This window comes from Globicephala melas, chromosome 8 (genome assembly GCF_963455315.2).
Source record: "Globicephala melas chromosome 8, mGloMel1.2, whole genome shotgun sequence".
In the NCBI taxonomy this organism is placed as follows: Eukaryota; Metazoa; Chordata; class Mammalia; order Artiodactyla; family Delphinidae; genus Globicephala; species Globicephala melas.
Genome location: NC_083321.1, coordinates 70,070,614 through 70,089,411, shown reverse-complemented (window position 1 = coordinate 70,089,411; position 18,798 = coordinate 70,070,614). Strand labels below are relative to the sequence as shown.

Sequence of the window (18,798 nt, the reverse complement as noted above, 5' to 3'; positions counted from 1 at the left end):
AATTTTTGTGTCTTTTCTTCTTCCAATTTTCTCTCTCTTTATCACTATGCTTTATCTTCTGAAAATTTTTCTCATCCTTATCTTGTAAACCAACTTCTACTGACTTTTTCATTTCTCCTATCAAACTTTTAATATTCAACAGCTCATTTCTGTCCCCTTAGCTTTTTCAAGTGTATTTAGCTTCCTTACCTGCCCCCCACCATCGTCCTATTTTTATTTCACAGGTGCACTTATTTCTTCTCTCAGAAAATACTAAAACCCGGACCCATATTGAGAAAACAAGCTTCACGTAACAATCCTTATGCTTAAAATTGACATTGCAATCTAGTATTTCTGTTGTGTTCTATTGTGTTCCCGTTTAAAAAATATGCTGCTGGTAACCCACAATGTCGTTTCTATGACCCAGTAATGACTCATGTCCTGGAGTTTGGAAAGAAATATTATAAAAATCATGGTGAGGCTTTTGATCTTTCAATGGCGGAGACACAATCACATTTGTCTTCTGGGAAGAAATGGACAGACTGCAGTGGCCCAGAATAAATGAAGACAAACATTTATAAAGATCCAGATGAGAGATGGTACCTTTACTGCGGTGGTGGTAGAGACAGAAGCAGAGAGCCTACTAGGGTGCATTCACTCACATCTTATTATTTAGTCATATTTCCTCAGCGTGCCACGTGGGGAACTGGACCAGAGCATTCAGATTCTTGTCCAAGATGGCATAATCAGTGAGTCCTGAGCCAGAATTGAGCCAGGCCCGTCTGCTTCCTAAGCCTGGCCTTTCCTCTAAGTCACAGCAAATCCATGAGGTGAGCCTATAAAATAGGAGAGAAATTGTCAGAAGAGCACATTTTGGAGCTTAAGAACCAATTCCTTGGAGGCTTCAATACCTGAAAAGTTTGCCTATGTTTGGCCCCTGAAATGAAACCTAAATTTATTTCTTAATTAAAAAAAGGCACATACAGTGTGATGTCACAGTAACAACCTGACTTGGAGTCCCCTTTGATCTGGAGTTGATGACCCTGGTCACGTGGTACTTGTCCCTCAGCCAGGTCATCCTTACCCTTGTACACCTCTGCCATGTTCTCCATGCGAGGCTGTGAGGATTAGGGTTTTCATGGGATTGTTTAATATTTATATTACTATCTAGGATTATACATGTTCCCCAAAGTCGATTCATGTTGTCAACTCTAAACACAATTAAACAACTAGAAATCAATCCCTCTCTTTCTCATGTTCTTTATACATGCTCTATTATGCTACTTGTCATGTAAGGGTATTAATCATTCCTCTGTCTGTCTTCTCTAGTAGATCATGTACTTTGGGGGACAGGGTTGTACCTCCTTAGTCTCTGGGTCCCATTGGCTACCACAGATTCTGGAGTAATAGATGTCAAATTTGATAATTATGTTGTTTCAAAAAATACAGAATATATAAATAAATTTTCAGTTTTTATGACTAAAGCATTTATATGATTTTAATTCACTGTTTTTCAAACTTTCTTGATCCCTGCCCCCCCCCTTTGATAAGCATAACTATCTCTGCCACTACTCCCCCACCGCCTTCGGCAAATTCTACTTTTTCCCAAGACCCCTGTCAGTGACCAACACGCACATAACACAGAACATTTGCACATCCCACAGCCAGGCTGATTCTGCCTACTTTAGTTCCTTTTAGTTTATAGTACAAACAAGAAAGCTTCTTTTTGTTAGCTTGTTTTCCAAAGAGAAGTTATATGATGACATTGAGTTTACTTTTGCAAATTACAGATGTCCTCACCCCAAGATCCTAGAACACAGTATGTCATGGGAGTACCTTGATCTAATTAAAGTTTTACTGACAGCTCATTCTAGGGGAAGCCTGTCTTTCCCAGCATCTTTCTTAGCAATAATTGGCTGTCTCCATTTGATCACCTCTGGTCCCTTTTCTTTGCCACTGACTCTCTTCTCCTGGGGACGAGGTTTCAACCCAGATCCTCTTAGGCCTCTGTACTCACACCCATGCCAATCCAACATGTGTCAATAGCTGTCAGCAAAGACCTGAAGGGGAAGAATAATGGCTGATGTGGAATAAAATGACATTCTACTTGGATTTCAGTGGTTTTGTTGATTCTCTTCCAAGCTGTTTGAAGACATGAGTCAAACTGGACCCTTCTCCAGCCCTGCAGTCCTCACCACCTCATCTCTCATACCCAGTTTTGAATCCCTTCATCCCCACCAATCCATTCTGCAGCTGGAGTGACTTCCTAAAATAAATCTGATGACATCATCCTACTCTAACAGCCCGTCAATCGGTCTCCATTTGCCTTAGGATGAAACCCTGCTCCCTACCTGACCCCCAAAACCACTGACATCTGATCCCTTCCTCTTGGGCCTCACCACTGGCCTGTGCCACCTTGCCATCAATGCTCTGAGCCGTACTATTCAACTTCCTGCCGTTTCTACCACAGAGAGTACACTCTCTTGTCCCTGAGACTTTGCATCATAAAATACTACCCTTGGCCTGGAATTCTCACCTTGTATTCCCATCCCTTCATCTCTTTCATTTACTTTTTTTTTTTTAAACACAATCCAGCTAAACATTAGGTCCTCAACCCATCCATCTTCCTAACAAGCATGTCCTCACTCACCCCTCGCCCTCCTCCTGACCTACGTGATGTTAAGGGCCCTTTCTGATTGTGCCTTTTTTTTTTTTTTTTTTGCAGCATTTGGGACCTTAGTTCCCTGACCAGGGATCGAACCCAGGCCCCTTCAGTGGAAGCACGGAGTCCTAATCACTGGACCACCAGAGAACTCCCTGATTGATCCCAGTATTTCCCCTGTATCTAATTGCTACCTTGCCCCTCAGACATAAACATAGTGCCTGCTATACAGTAAGTATTCAATACACTGAGTAAATAAATGAATAAAAGTAAGGGAGAAAGCCCATAAAATTTCATTTGGAGTCTCATGGCTCTAGTTCATTCATTCATTTTCAAAAGGTTTTTAAAACCTCTACCATGAGCACTGGCTAGATGTCCACTATTCAGGGAGGAATGAGGTTTGACTTTGTCCCTGCTCTCATGCCAGCACCTCGCAGGGCTCCATGGGTAACCAGAAAAGAAAGCAGAAGTTAACTGATGCTCTGCCTTAGACAGGGAAGGGCAACGCTGAGGAATTTTCACGTCCCCAGTGAGTTCTCTAACGTGCAGTTTATGCTGTGTCACCTCTAGTCCAGTGCAAGACAGATACAGAACTTTGTACCACAGAACTGAAGTAGGTAGGGAAGACAGACAGACAGACAAGGAGTTCCGATACAGTGTGAGAAGTGCTCTTTAAGAGAGCTATGTGCTATGAGGGCAGAGAAGGGTCGCTGAAGCTAATCTGGGGAGAAGTAGCTCTGGAAAGACAGTAGCAATGGTGTAAAATCATACTTAATGATGAGATATGTTGAAACTGTGGCTTGTAAACTAGAATAATGATTAAATTTCTAGCTCCCTGAAGCTACTTCTTTGTCACTCCTCTCTGTTGATTGTCAAACACTTGTATGAAATTGACAGGTAGTGAGGAAATTAACCACATTTGCATTATGAGGAGAGGCAAGGAGGCTGAGGAGTAGGTGCTATTTGGGTGAGGATGCCTGATTCATTTTCCTCATCATGACTAAACCTAAGAAAGGACACCAGGCTCAACCCTCAAGTGAGAAGCAGAAACCCTCAGAGTCAAAAGTGGTGGCTGACACCCAAGCCAACAGGAGGCTGAATCACGCTCTCCTGAAACTGTGGGCAGAAAGGTCTTCTTTCTGGCAAAGCTAAACCTTGGATGATGTCTAGAAGTAACACTAGACAACCTCAGTCCTCAGAGAAGCAGCCGTGTGTCCACATGCACACTCTCACCCCATGACCTTGCACTAAAATGGACATATGGTCCATAGAACTCCTGAGCACTTCCGGATTGCTCAGCTTTTGGATATTGATCCAGATGTTAGGGGACAACTGCAGACAGGAATAACTTTGAGTCTCCTCATGCAGAGAAATATTTAAAATAACTTTTCTGAAACTTTTTTTTTTTCCGCTTTCCTTTTCTGCAGGGAGAAGAGTGTAGTGGTTATGTCCTGGGCCCTGGAGTTAGACTGTCTGGGTGCAAATGCAGTGTGATCCTGGGCATATTGTGGAACCTCTCTATGCCTCAGTTTTTTTCATCTACAAAATGAGGATAATGATAGAACCTACCTCCTAGAGTTGTTTTAATTATGAAAACATGCATTAATATACCATGTGTCATTGATTCTAGGACATGCATTTTTCACATTTTAACATGTCTGAAATTGAGGTGCAATTTACAGTCAATAGCATAGCAGAGTTTACTTGCCTCAGTGGTAGGAAAAATAATGGTGTAGCTTATAATCAGTGGCATCTTAGATGTGATGAAATTCAGGATACAAGGAGCTTAGAAAAATACATAGCACATAAACAGTACTAAATGAATATTTAATAGATGATACAGATATAAAATATATATAGGTCTTCTAACTTCATCAGAGCCACGCTATATAGCTCATTTTTAAACCAATGTCCAAGATATCAATGGCAAATGATAACATGACTGACCCATTTCCCAGGCAAGAGAGAAGCTGCACTTCATACTTAGCCTGGAGTTTGGGGAAGCATCTGGTACACATCCCTTTATCTTAGCCAGGAACTCAGAAAGGTGATATAACTGAGACCCACTGAGATGTGGATACCTTGGACAGGTAAAAGCTTTATGCCTCTTTAGGTCAACATTCTTTTCCTAATCATTTATTAGAGTGACTGATACTCTGAGACACAGCAGAGAAGTAGGAGCTCTGACAATGAGGCTCAGAAATCCAGCTCTCACCCCAAACCTGCATACAGCAGGGAACAAATCCAAAGCCCTAAGTTAACCAACTTCTCCTCTTAAGAGGATAGTGATCCTTGGACTACCATTCCCCAAGTGACTAATGAAAGTCTTGTTTTCCAATTATAGACCCCGCTATCCCTAAGAGAAGATGCAATAAACACATTTTTTAAATACCAGCAAATTTCCAGTGATGCTCTAGTGCACCTTGGAGACTAGTTCTATAAGCAACTCCTAAGCCTCCCCGACCAACTTTAATTCAGCTCAACTCTGGGCCCCAAAAGGAGTTTATTCAGATGGCAGACACGCAGACATGAGTGAATATTATATATTTAGGCAGGGGATCAAAAGGAGCTTCCCTGGCCTTTTGTTTCTTGCTGATTGCGTGTCCCCTTTAAAATGTATTCGACTGTCAACGGGACAAAGCAGAACATTCTGTTTTAAACTTCCATATTTTAAATTTTCTTCATTTTGAATAATCTGTGTATCTTTCATCTGTATTGTTTTCTTTAACTGGAAAAAACATATTTTGCCTTTGTAGTATGAAAGTTTTTTTAATTGCCAGGAACAAAGGAAAATGAAGTTCTATCAATATGTTTATATTAGAAAGAATAATTAGAAAAGTAGAATAAAAAATATATGCATGGTGTGATCACAGTGTGTGAACATATGCAAAGGATAATAAAAGACTGAGAAAAGCTCAATAACTGGCTTTTCACCATAGGTAAATAAAATTATTTTGTTTTATTTTTGTGTATTTAAAATTTTATACAGAAAAACTTACAAGTGGGAAAATGAAATTCGTTTTCAAAGCAAATAATATTAAATTCAGTTGAAGTTTGGAAACTACTGTAGGTTCCGTAAATATACATTTTTAAAAAACTCACAGGAGTATTTCATTTTCACTAGTTGTTCATAGATCACCAAGGCCCTGAGTCATTTTATAATACAAACAGGAAATGGAGGTTCTGATGAAGAAAGATGACCAAAATCCACCTTCTCCAGATATGGATAAACTGCTTGGCTTGGCTCTCTTGCCTAACCCCTGTTAATATTATTTAGTATTTTCATGGTCCTTTCAGGATGATATAACAAAATATCATAGTGGCTTACAAACAAGCATTTATTTCTCACTGTTCTGGAGGCCGGGAAGTCAAAGATCGAGGGGCAAGCAGAGTCAGTGTCTGGTGAGAACCAACTTCCTGGTTCATAGATGGCCGTCTTTTTGCTATATACACACATGGCAGAAGGGGCAAACAAGCTCTCTGTGGTCTCTTTCTAGAGGCACTAATCCCTTTCATGAGGGCTCTCCTCTCATGACCTAATCACCTCCCCAAAGCTCCACTTCCAAATACCATCACTTAAGTTTCAACGCATGAACTTTGGAGGGAGACAAACACTCAGTCTATGGCAGTAATGTTGAAGACAACAGTCTGTTCAGTGGGTGAAGGAGGACCATTTGACTTAAGTAGATGGTCTCTTTTTTTCCAAATATTGATGTGGATACAGGAGACACTTATTTATTCATTCAGCAGACACTGAGTGCCTTCCTCCCCAATGTGGGCTAGGCTCAGGGCTAACTGCAGGAGACAAAGAGTGTATAAAACATGGTCTCTGCTGTCCTGGAACTCACAATCTCAGCTTTCTACCAGGTCATCTTGATTTTCAACATGGAACTTTAAACACTTATTTCAGAAATCTATTTGCCTAAGTATCTATTCCATTATAACTATTTATGAATTTAAAATAATTGCTGTTTATTTTTAACACTGCAAAAAATATTAAGGCAAACATTCAGTCCTATCTCTGTCTATATGTGTCTGTCTTAGTCTGAATATAACAGCATCTGGCAATTGCAAAAGGACTCCAGAAGTGCAGATAAATGGGAAAAGCAGAGGTCTGGCTATCAGGAGACTTTCATTTAAATCTAAGCTCTGCCATTTATAAGCTTTTTGAGCTCTCTGAGCCTTAAGTCCCTCATTTTTAAAATTGGAATTATAATACCTATGTGATATTTTGGACATGAGAATGAAATGAACTAAACAATGTGAAACACTTAAACTATAGCAAAACTGAGTAAACGCTAGTTTGTTCCTTCCATATAGTTTCACTGTAGGTAGGTGGCCAGTCTTTCACTTAGGGGGAAAAAAATGCAATTATAAAAATCTGGATTTTACAAGACAGGTATTTTTAGGGCTCTTGTTTTCTTTTCAGAAAGATTAAACTCAGATTATAAACAGGTTAGCTGCAGGATTCACCTTGACAATTCAATTCCAAATCAAGAGAGCACAGAACCTTTGCAGCACAACCCTCCAGAGGCCGAAAAACCCTTGATCCACTGGCCCTGACCAAGTCTCAGGTAGCCTTCCGGGGCACTAGCGCTGGGATCACTGTGGGCAGGAAGTGCTCATTAGGACAATGCCTGCTAGTGTGTGGGCCCGTGTAGCAGGCGAGACAATGAGACGCGCTCTCCACCTCGCTGTGCAACAGTAATTTTGCCAAGGTTCACGCAACTAAAAAAAAATCGGAAAAAAAAAAAAAAAAACCACGTTCAGCAGATATTGAAAAACACAACACAGGGTGAGGACGGGGAGTGTGGGATTAGCAGCTGCTAACTATTTTGTATAGAATGGATCACAACAAGAGCCTACTGTAGAGCACAGGGAAGTATGTGCAATATCCTGGGATACAACATAATGGACAAAATATGAAAAAGAATCTATATATATATAACTGAATCTCCTTTCTGTACAGAAGAAATTAAAGCAACATTGTAGAGATAAATCTACTATACTATAATAAAATAAAGATAAAACACAAATTATCTTGCAATAAGAAGGTGAGGGAAGGGCAAGAAAAGTCCCAGTGGTCCATGCTAAGATCCAGGAGGTACATGGTAGGTGACCACCCTCCTCTGATCTGTCTTAAAAGGCTTTATTGAGAAAAATGGAAAGCAGCAAAAAGAACCACGAGATTGGCCATGTTCACTGAACTATCTACTGTCTCCCTAGACTTATTACCTGGTTCCCCTGTCTCCTAATTTTGTCCACCAGTGGTGACTAGATGACCTGTCATTTTAACCACATTACTCTTTGTCTCCACATGCGGATGCCTCTTCTTGATGCTTTATGCTCCCTGCCCGTTTACCCCAAGAGCTCTGTCTACAATTCCAATGGCATTTAGACTGTGGTCGCAATTCCTGTTCTCTCACAGGCCTGTCCGATCACCGTGCCGAACACAGTGTAAGGCCCCAGTCCCTTGCGGCAAATTCTGCTCTAAAAGTCACTGAGTATTTGAGGCCTTTGTCTCTGCATTATTAATCTGCTCCACATGGACCGAGGGCCCAACAATGGGGGCATCTGTTACAGATATAATTTTAGCAACAAACACAAGTCACATCATCTTGTATAAAGACAATACTGAGGGAGAAACATTCGGTCACTAGCAGAGACGTGGCAGCGTTAAACAAGGGGCTCTGTCAAATGCTGGGGCTGTCTGTCATTCAGGGAGGGCAGAAAAGAGGGGAGGGAGAAGATTGGAGAGTGTAACCCGTCCTTTCTTTCGTTCCATTCTGCTGTCCTAGGGAAATACAACTGCCCTGCACAACTCCTACCATATCTGGCCTCAGGTCAGGCAGAGAGGTCCCCTGTCCCCCTAGGAGGACATACAGAGGTCTTAGATGTGAGTGTGAGAAACAGCCATGCTTAGGCCTAAGGAAGACGTGCCTTCAGCAGAGGGGCTACCAAACTAACAAGTCAATGGATTAAAAACCCTTGATCACGTGGCTTAGGGCATTCCGGGTGTCTCCCCTTTTCTAGCAGCTCCAAAGGACCAGCGAGATCATTTGGATTAGACTCTATGATTTGTGGAGTCTTTGCAATCCAAATGGGCTGTTTAGAACAGGGGGCAAGTCTGAGCTCCGGAAATGTTTTGTTTGGCTATCAGGACTTGGAAGTTTTTTTTTAACTAGCTGTCAACATTTACATGATTTTTTTCATAAAATCCCAAGTTGTTAGCTTCTCTGGAAAATTCAGAAAATGACACCCCCATGACCCTCATTCCCACAAAACAATAGTAGACTGGCCCCCAGGAGAGTCCTTGGCTTTACGATGGGGCATGAGCAGCCCTCCTCACAGCAACAGTCACTGAGATAACTGGCCTGAGCCGGGTGGCAATGGGAATTTTCTACCAGGGGTCAAGGGTCTCACAGGAAAGGTCTGCAGGCTCTGGGTGTTCTGAGCAGTTGGCAGGAGTGGATGAAGGAAGGAGATGAACCCATTTCAAGGAAATACGAACTCTCACCACCGAAAAGCCAAGCCCCAGGTACACGGGCCTGACAGATAGACTGCCAGCCAGCAGAGCTGGACACTGTGAACAGCAACCAGAGAAACAGAAACATTGGCCAAGAAGCCTGCACAGAGCCTTGTCACGTGTCCATAGTTGGAATGAAGACGGGGAACGGCGGGGGCGGGAGAGAAGAATGTGTTCTCTCCGTGTCCCTCCATCCTTCCACTGGGCATTTCGAGAAAAAAACAAACAAACCCTCTCACTGGCACTTGCTGAAGAAACTAAACTCCCATCGACCCCTGCAGCCTAACTGCCCAAGATAGATGGGTGGGTGTCAAGCATGACTGCACAGCAGTTCTAACATTTGTACTGCAGCCAATGGAGCTGGAATTTTGGGGTGGTGAGAGGATGGGGGGAGGATCTAGACATCAGTGTGTTTCCAGCACACCGGAGCAGTGCCTCTCCACCTTGAACATACCCCTGACTCACCTGGGATCTAGTTTAACATGCAGACTCTGAGTCGTAGGTCTGCGGCCGAAGTCTGAGCTCCTGAACTTCACCGAAGTCAAAGGCGATGTCCGTGCTGTGAATCCTGGCCACGCTTTGATTGATAAGAAGCTACAGCCTTTGCCAAGAGGCACAGGAAAAGATGTTCAACATCGCTAATTATTAGAGAAATGCAAATCAAAACTACAGTGAGATATCACATCACACCAGTCAGAAAGGCTATCATCAAAAAATCCACACTTAATAAATGCTAGAGAGGGTGTGGAGAAAAGGGAACTCTCCTACACCGTTGGTGGGAAAGTAAATTGATATAGCCACTGTGGAGAACAGTATGGACGTTCCTTAAAAAACTATAACTAGGGGGCTTCCCTGGTGGCGCAGTGGTTGAGAGTCCACCTGCCAACTCAGGGGACACAGGTTCGTGCCCCAGACCGGGAGGATCCCACATGCCACAGAGCGGATGGCCCCGTGAGCCATGGCCACTGAGCCTGCGCGTCCAGAGCCTGTGCTCTGCAACGGGAGAGGCCACAAGAGTGAGAGGCCCGCGTACCACAAGAAAAAAAAAACTATAAATACAGCAACCATATGATCCCACAATCACAGTACTGGGCATATATCCGGAGAAAAACATGGTCTGAAAGGATACATGCACCCTAATATTCACTGCAACACTGTTTACAATAGCCAAGACATGGAAGCAACCTAAATGTCCAACGACAGGGGAATGGATAAAGAAGATGTGGGACATATATACAATGGAATATTACTCAGCCATTAAAAAGAATGAAATAATGTCATTTGCAGCAACAAGGATGGACCTACAGATTGTCATAATGACTGAAGTAAGTCAGACAAAGACAAGTATTGTATGATATCGCTTATATGTGGAATCTAAAAAAAATGATACATATGAACATATTTACAAAACAGAAACAGACTTAGAGAACAAACTTACAGTTACTGGGGGGAATGTGGGAAGGGATAGTTAGGGAGTTTGGGATTAACACGTACACATTGCTATATTTAAAATGGATAACCAACAAGGACCTACTGCATAGCACAGGGAACTCTGTTCAATATTATCTAGCAACCTAAATGGGAAAAGAATTTGAAAACGAATAGATACATGTATATGCATAACTGAAACACTTTGCTGTGCACCTGGAACCAACACAACATTGTTGATCACCTATACTCCAATATAAAATAAAGAGTTAATAAAAAGGAAGAAGAAGCTATAGTCTTTTCCTTTGTCATTCTCCTTTCAAGTACTTTAGCAGGGACAACCCCACGTCTGTCACCTCTAAGTCTGAAACTAATAATAGTAATGAATAATATTATTAAAGTAATACAAAATAAGTATAATAATAACTTCAATAATGGCTGGACTTTGTTGTGTGCTTCTCATCAAACACTGTGCTGAAATCACACTTTTTTAAAAAAATATCTTCAACTAGATGTGAAATAATAGCTTGTTTTTCCTCAAGCTAGTTACTACTCTAAGTCTCTTACTTATATTAAGTCAGTTGAGCTTCACAACCTTACTATTGTTGTGAGTTCTGTTATTATCATGTCCAGAAGCAGCCCACCGAGGTCCCACGGTTTTATGAGCGCAGCCCTTGTGTTTGGACACAGGGTGTGTGCTGGGCCCCGCTGGCTCTCCCAGGAGCAGGGGCCGCGGAGTGCTGAGTCACTTGCCAGTCACCCTAGCAAAAGGCAGAGCTGGGCTTCCAATCTCCATCTGCCCGACTCTACAGACTGAGCTTCTGGAAAGAAAAGTGCACGATGTATACAAATTGGAAGTCAGGTTCTTGGCACATTGTAGACCCTCATAATATGGTAACCACGTTTCCTGTCTCTAGCCTACTTGTTTTTACCTTTCTCCTAGAGTAGCCAGTGTGAACTGTAGACAAGCAGTTACGGGGGTGTCTTTATCCATTTGGGTTGCTATCACAAGATACCATAAAGTGGGGGGATTGAGCACCATTTTCTTTTCACAGTTCTGGAGGCAGGAAGTCCAAGACTAGGGTGCCAGCATGGTCAGGTTCTTGGTGGGGGTTCTCTTCCTGGTTTACAGACAGCCACCTTCTTGCTGCATCCTCACATGCTGAAGAGGATAATCTTCTCTCTTTTTAGAAGGGCATTAATCTCATTCATGAGGGCTCCACCCTCATGATCTAATTACTTCCCAATGGCCCCACCTGCAAATCCCTAACTGGAGATTAAGGTGTCGACGTATGAATTTAAGGAGGACACATTCGGTCCACAGCAAGGGGGGAGATGGTGGGAAAACGGAATGGAACACAGGAAATGGCATTGAAATGACCAGGCTCCCTAAAGGAGCCAAGGAATATCAATGTCATGAGTGGAGGAAGGGAGGGATTTGACAGTAAGCCACACTCACTTCCTAGAGTGAAGCAGCCAGTGGGAGCATTCAAAGTCAGTCCCATCCCCCTGCACACCTGGTGAGAAAGGAATGCCCGGGGTAGCCATCATTCTCCCAAAAGGTGACCTGTGCCCATTTGTCAGGTACGATTGAGAAAAGTGAACAAGAGAGCTGCCATGAGCCCGACAACAGACTGAAACAGCTCTGAGAGCCCCAAGAGGCTTTGGCCCTAAACTTGAGGCTGACTGTTCCCAGTAAAAGATACCTTTCTTCAGAGGCTCTAAAACCAGCAGTTTGGGGGAGAGCCTGGCTATGGTTATGGTAGCTGGGAAGAAGCTGTGGCGTGGTGAAACTGCCTAACTGCCTGTCTGTCTCCAAGCAGATCATAAACGTCATACTATGTTTCCTTAGCATGTAGGACTAGCCTGGCACGGTGAGGGTGCTTAATATTTGTGGAGTCAATGAATGAAGGTCTCATATTGGAATAAGACAAACAGAGTTTATTCTCTGGCTCTGTAAGTTATTTCAATCCCTAGCTGAGAAAGGGATATCTTATTTTAAAAGACAAATAACATGAAAGCAATTATGCTGTAAGAGGAATTATTTATTTATTTTAGGTGTTTCTTATGATACTAGCTCTTTTTTTCATTTCTATTGGTGGTTTCAAGTCATTCACTCAATAGACAATATTCATTGAGTCCTCACTAAACAGAGAAAGCCAAGAAAGATAATTATCTACTGTTGTAATCTGGTTCAATCCATGAGCTAAACCATAGGGTAATAAAGTACTCAGGGTCCTAGAGGGTCGTGTGTAAGTACAGTCAAGGTGATATACCACGAGAGAGCTGAGGTTAGGTCACCTAGTTACTAAGGAGTTTCTAAGGAAAAAGAAACTTATGCAATAGACCCTTGACATTCCCAGGGAATGGATCCTAAGCTCTTTCTTTGCAAATTCTTAATCCTAGCTCTTTCCTAAAAATTATCCGTCTCTGGCGCCAGGATTTCCCATGCATAGCCTCAAATTCTAAATCTATAGGCCGTTCAGCTCTCACACCTGATCTCTCCCCTGGTAGCTGGTTTTCCAGAGGATTTCTCCTGAAGTCTCCTGAGGAGATTCCTTCACTGCCCTCCACATTATGTGAATATGGGCCTCAGCACAATTCCAAAATACTGACTGCATTGATTTGCTGTTGCTCATACATAGCTGAGATGGCTGTTGTCAACTTAGTGAATGTCAGTGATCTCCTGGCTCTGTTAAAGTCCCACCTAATGCAACACAAGTCAGAAACGTGACATGTCAGCTGGTACAGCAGGAAACGAGAACATACAGACATTCTGCTGTCGGGATTTGCATCTGGTAGGAACGATAGAGCCATTTCCAGGGATGGCTGTGAATTATCCGTGCTTTCAAAGACTCTGTGATCCCCAAATTTCTCCATGCCCAGGGCACCTAAAACACCAATGGTCCCAATCACTCAGTGGGAGGAGTCTGCATTCACTGAGTCATGACATTTTATGCCTTCCCCCCACCTCAGCTCCTGCCGCCTCTCTCCTGCTCTCCAGCCACTTTGCTAATCTGTGAGCACCTTAAGGGTGCCCCACCGCAGGTATTTGCATGTGTTGTCCCTCTGCCTAGAATGATGCTCTCACTCCCTTGTCCACAGTGCTCATTCGAAGACCACACTCCCAAGAGGCCACCCTCTCCAACATAGCAGTCCTGTCACTCTCTAACCCCTTACTCTGCTTTATTTTTTCTCCTAGCCCTTATGACTGTTATGTCTCTCTTTATACTTGTTATGTCTCTCTTTATAATGAGAATATAAGCTCCAGGAGAACTGAAACTTTGCCTTTTTCACTGTTGTGTCCCCAATTCCACAAACAGTGCCTGGTACACGGTAAGTGCTTAGCAAACATGTGCTGAATGAATGAATTAAATAATAAGAGAGTGAGTGAATGAGCACTGAAATATATAGACACCATGTGAAGCTTTTGAGAAGAGACTCTCTGAGGGATGGGACAAAGAAAAGATGCTTCTGAGGTCTACAGGCCTGGACGTAGCTCTTTTTTAGGTAGAGGGGCCTGAACATTTAGGGCACGAGGATACTGGATGCCAGGAACCTAGAAAAATCCAGAAACCCGGCCACACAAATGTTGCATTTTCATTGAGTGGCACCTCCAACATGTTACCCATGCCCAACAGGGCTCAGTTCTGCCCTTCCTCTGTCCTCCCTGAAACTGCTTATCCCCCTAACACCCACCACTTGCTGAGGAACCGTGAGAAGGGTCTCACTATTCCCCTGTAATCACTGCAGGTCAATGACAAGGAGCTTGGGAGGCATTTCAGTTTGAGCGGCTGGTGAGCAGAGCGGGATGGGCAAGGGCTGCTCCTCACCAGGATCTGTTCAACTCAGATCAGTGTCCATTCCACTTATCTCGGTAGCCAATTCCTACCAACTGTTTGTGCTTTCCTATTTAAAGTGATGAAAGGTAACACAAACATTGGGGCAAAAAGCGACTTCAAGACCCATATATGGTCACAATCTAACGACATAAATATCATGGTGAAGTTATTTCCAAATATCTGGAAAGGAATCCTTACACACACGGAAACTGAATTGGTGTAATGGTTAATGTCTACGAATAATTCACTGTGGCCAGGTAGTCAGACAGATCCATAACTGACCTTTTATACAAATCTTACAGGAGTCCCAAGACCCGAACTCCAACCTCTATGGGATACGTTTAAGTACAGGTTTTAATGTCCATCTTACAACTTTGGGCTCCTAAGTAATAGTGATAATAGGTAATATTTATTTAGCACAAATTATGTTTGCCCTGATCTGAACTTGTTATGTGCAAACTCTAACAGAGGTGCAATGTGGCTAAGAGCTCATTTTGCCTAAACTGGCAAGTGGAGAGCCATCGAAACCTGATTTGTTGAAAGACTACTAAACAAGCCGGTGTAGGAGTCTGAATAAAGGCTGGGTCCTCTGGCTCTTGACTCTTTGTGAAATCTTTACCTAGCCTTTGTAACACTGCAACAAGGACAAATATGACAAGGAGTGGAATTTGTAAATGGGTATGTGTGACCTTTTGTGCAAACATGCGGTAGATCATGAGCAAAAAAAAAAAAACAAACCATCAGTTTCTACCAGTAAAAAGCATTGGCAGGGCTTCCCTGGTGGCGCAGTGGTTGAGAGTCCGCCTGCCGATGCAGGGGACACAGGTTCGTGCCCCGGTCCGGGAAGATCCCACATGCCGCGGAATGGCTGGGCCCATGAGCCATGGCCGCTGAGCCTGCGCGTCCGGAGCCTGTGCTCCGCAACGGGAGAGGCCAAAGCAGTGAGAGGCCCGCGAACCGCAAAAAAAAAAAAAAAAAAAAAAAAAAAATAGCAGTTTCTTCCAAAAGTAAGTATAGTCTCACCATACAATCCAGCAGTCGCACTCTTTGGTATTTCCTCAGATGAGCTGAAAACTTACATCCACACCAAAACCTGCACACAAAGGTTTATAGTAGTTGTATTTGTAATTGCAGAAAAAATTGGAAGCAACCAAGATGTCCTTCAGCACGTGAGTGGATAAATAAAGGGTCATACATCATACAATGGAATATTATTCACCAATACAAGGAAATGAGCTATAAAACCACTAAACGTGGAGGAAACTTAAAGGCATATTACTACGAGAAAGAAGTCATCTGGAAAAGACAAAACTATGGAAGCGGTAAAATGATCAGTGGTTGTCGGGTGGGAGGGGGGATGATTAGGCAGAGCACAGAGGATTTTTAGGCAATGAAACTATTCTGTATGGTATTATAAGTGTAGATACATGTCATTATACATTGGTCAAATCCATAGACCGTACACCACCAAGAGTGAATAAATTAAACTAAGGACTCTGGATGATAATGAGGTGTCAGTGCAAGTTCTTCGATTGTAACAAATGTTCCTTTCTGGTGTGGATGCTGGTGGAGGAGCCTGGGAATGAGTATGTTGGAATCCTCTGTATTTTCCATTTAGTTTTTTTGCAAAGTACTCTGCAAAATTAAAGTCTATTAATGAAAAGAAAAGTAACGTGTAAGTCTGGGGGTGTGGTGAGGTAAACAACAGTAGAACTGAGCATCAGAGAAAGAATACGAGCGGATGTCCTAGGCATTGGGCTGGCCCTAGAGGCCAGGAGAGTGTACGGATGCACATCAAATTAACTGAGCACCTCTTACATGCCTGTCATATTTACATCCCCAGTATCTTCACAAAATTCTCGCACTGTAATTCTGGCTCAGAGAATATCAATGAATTTTTTTGCTGAAGGTCCCACGACTAGAAAGTAGCAAAGCGCAGGTTTGAATGCCATTTCTGCTGACTCTAAGTCCAGTTCTCCCCTCTAAGTAACTGCTGGAAAGCTCAAAGCAGTGACTACCGAAAAGTTTGCTTTACAAAAGACATCACGCTTCAGGTTCAACTTTGCACATACGCATACAGAGGGGGTCCATGGATGGACTGACTTTGTGGATGGAGGGACAACACAAAACCACATCAACAGCATCACATTTATTTACTTCACCATTAAAAGAAAAATAAGAGGCTGCAGGGAAGGTGATAGGGAAGGAGAACTGAATAGAGAATTGTTATTACTATCCAGAGTAATAGCCTTTCTGGAATTTCCCATACCAAGGACAAAGCTTCCCCTGGGGGTCACCCTCTCTGCCATGATGAGGAAGGAAAGCTTCTGCAGCTCTGGAGAGGGGCCAGGGAAGGGGGCCTCACAGTCTGTGACAATGCCGACCTCCCCAAGTCTCCTTTCTTCTCTACAGTGCATGCCAGGGACACGGCCCATCTTCCTCACCTCTTCATGGCCACACTCATCTTATTGTTCCATCTCCAAGCCTGGCTGGAAAGGAAGATAAAGCCTCCCCACCTTCCTATTTCCGTGCTGCTCCAAGAAAACAAAGTCTGCATTCCATATTGCTTCAGGAAAACAGAAGACACACACACACACACACACACACACACACACACACAATTTCAGTACCTTACAAAGCTCTGGTGTTAATGTTACTATTCTAACATCCAACACCCTTTGCAGGTGGTAATTATAGGTCCCTTTTAGAGTCCCCACCCAACCACCCATTTTTAATATCCTAAGGGTGCTCACCTGAAATCTCCCTTATTCTGATGAAGATCTTTCCAAAGGCCATGGAGAGCCCTATTCCCAGGCCACTTTGCCATAATCGATCCAGAGCTGGGTGGCAAAATTGATGGCTTCCGCGCAGTTGAAGCCAGAGTGGTAGCCATAGGGAAACGTCACCATGAACTCTCCAGCCTCCTGAGTGACCCGACCGAAGGGGATGCCGTTGTCCTTGAGGACCGTGGGCGAGATGAGAGCCACCTTGTGCCGTAGGAAGGCCTCACAGCCCCGCAAGCTGCCTGGGAAAAGCTCCCTGGCCAGGCGTTCCAGGCGCCGGCCGTGCTCCAGCGGCACCGCATACCAAGTCTTGGGCTCCCCGAAGTGCAGGTAGCTGATGCTGTAAAGGTCCATGTCCTCCGTGTGCCAGGCGAAGGCGGTCTTCCACATGCCAAAGTAAAGGTAGGGGGTGTTGATGCCTTCGATGACCACTCCGCACTCCTGTTCCAGCAGGTCCTGAATGGTTCCCAGGTGTCCAAGGTTCCATTGCTTGGGGTTTTTATCGAATAAGGAGCCACTGACGTCCGCACCATATACTGGTGAATCATAGGGGCGTGGTTTCCAATATTTTCGCTCCAGATCCTCAAAATCAGAGTAAAATGGAGTCTGGTGTCTTTCACTGTTTGTTAAGCGGCGATACTCGCTCATGGTCATGGCTTTCTTCTTTTTGTGGGGCTGAGTAAACACACCTGCCTGCCCAGTGGTCACCTGCTGGAGGGGAGCGGCTATTAAGATGTCATCGATATCACTGTACGTCTGTCTGGCTTTCCATCCTTTCGGTGGAATTACCTTGGTTAGGCCAGCTCGGTGTGCACCTTGCCACTCCACGTAAACAATATATTTGCTGAAATCTTCAAATTCTACCAAATGAGGTGGTACCTTCTCTAGGCTTGTCAAACCACCAGAAGGACTCCACTCTTGTCAGCATTGTGGAGCCACCTCCTCCCAGAGGAGACGGTTCTCTGAGCCAAGTCCTGCCTCAGCCTGCAGCTCTGTGAGTTTCCTCTGTTGGGGGTATAAGTGCCTGAGACCTCTCCAGATTCCCAGGCTTGAGCGCATGGGTGGCTTCTCACCTCACTGTAGCAGAAAGTCTCTTCATGGAAGTTTCCAAGCCAAACCTAAAGAAAGTAAAAAATATTGAAAATAAGTGGATGACAAAACAAACTGATTTAACATCAAGTAAAAGAAAATTGTATAGCAATCTTAATCTCAAAGTTTGAATTTAAGGGCAAAAAGTACACTCTTTTGGCAGGCACGTAAACTGGTACAGCTATGGTGCATACTATGGAAAACAGTATGGAGGTTCCTCAAAAATTGTAACTAGAACCACCATATGATGCTGCAGTCTCACTTCTGGGTATATAGCTAAAGGAAATAAAAACAGAATATCAAGGAGATATCCGCCCTCCCACATTCACATTGGATAAGATATGGAAACAACCACCATGTCAGGCGATGGTTGAATGGATACAGAAGATGTGGTACATAGATACAATGGAATACTACTCAGCCATAAAAAGAATGAAATTTTGTCATTCACAACAATATGGTTGGTCTTGGAGGGTATTATGTCCAGTA

The 18,798-nt window shown here is 43.4% G+C and overlaps 1 protein-coding gene across 1 annotated transcript; it reads right to left on the bottom strand.

The window, feature by feature from the left end:
• Positions 1-677: 677 nt before the first annotated feature.
• Positions 678-18,152, bottom strand: LOC115867484 (lysine-specific demethylase 4D-like). The gene is made up of 2 exons (XM_060303934.2): positions 17,191-18,152; positions 678-815 (listed from the first exon to the last, which is right to left on the bottom strand). The coding sequence occupies exon 1, from the start codon at positions 17,872-17,874 to the stop codon at positions 17,242-17,244; it is 633 nt and encodes a 210-aa protein (XP_060159917.2). The 5' UTR covers positions 17,875-18,152; the 3' UTR covers positions 678-815; positions 17,191-17,241.
• Between the last annotated feature and the right edge of the window lie 646 nt (positions 18,153-18,798).

Coding starts and splice junctions, on each gene's coding strand:
- LOC115867484 (XM_060303934.2), bottom strand. CDS start 17,874: ATGACCATGAGCGAGTATCGCCGCTTAACAAACAGTGAAAGACACCAG.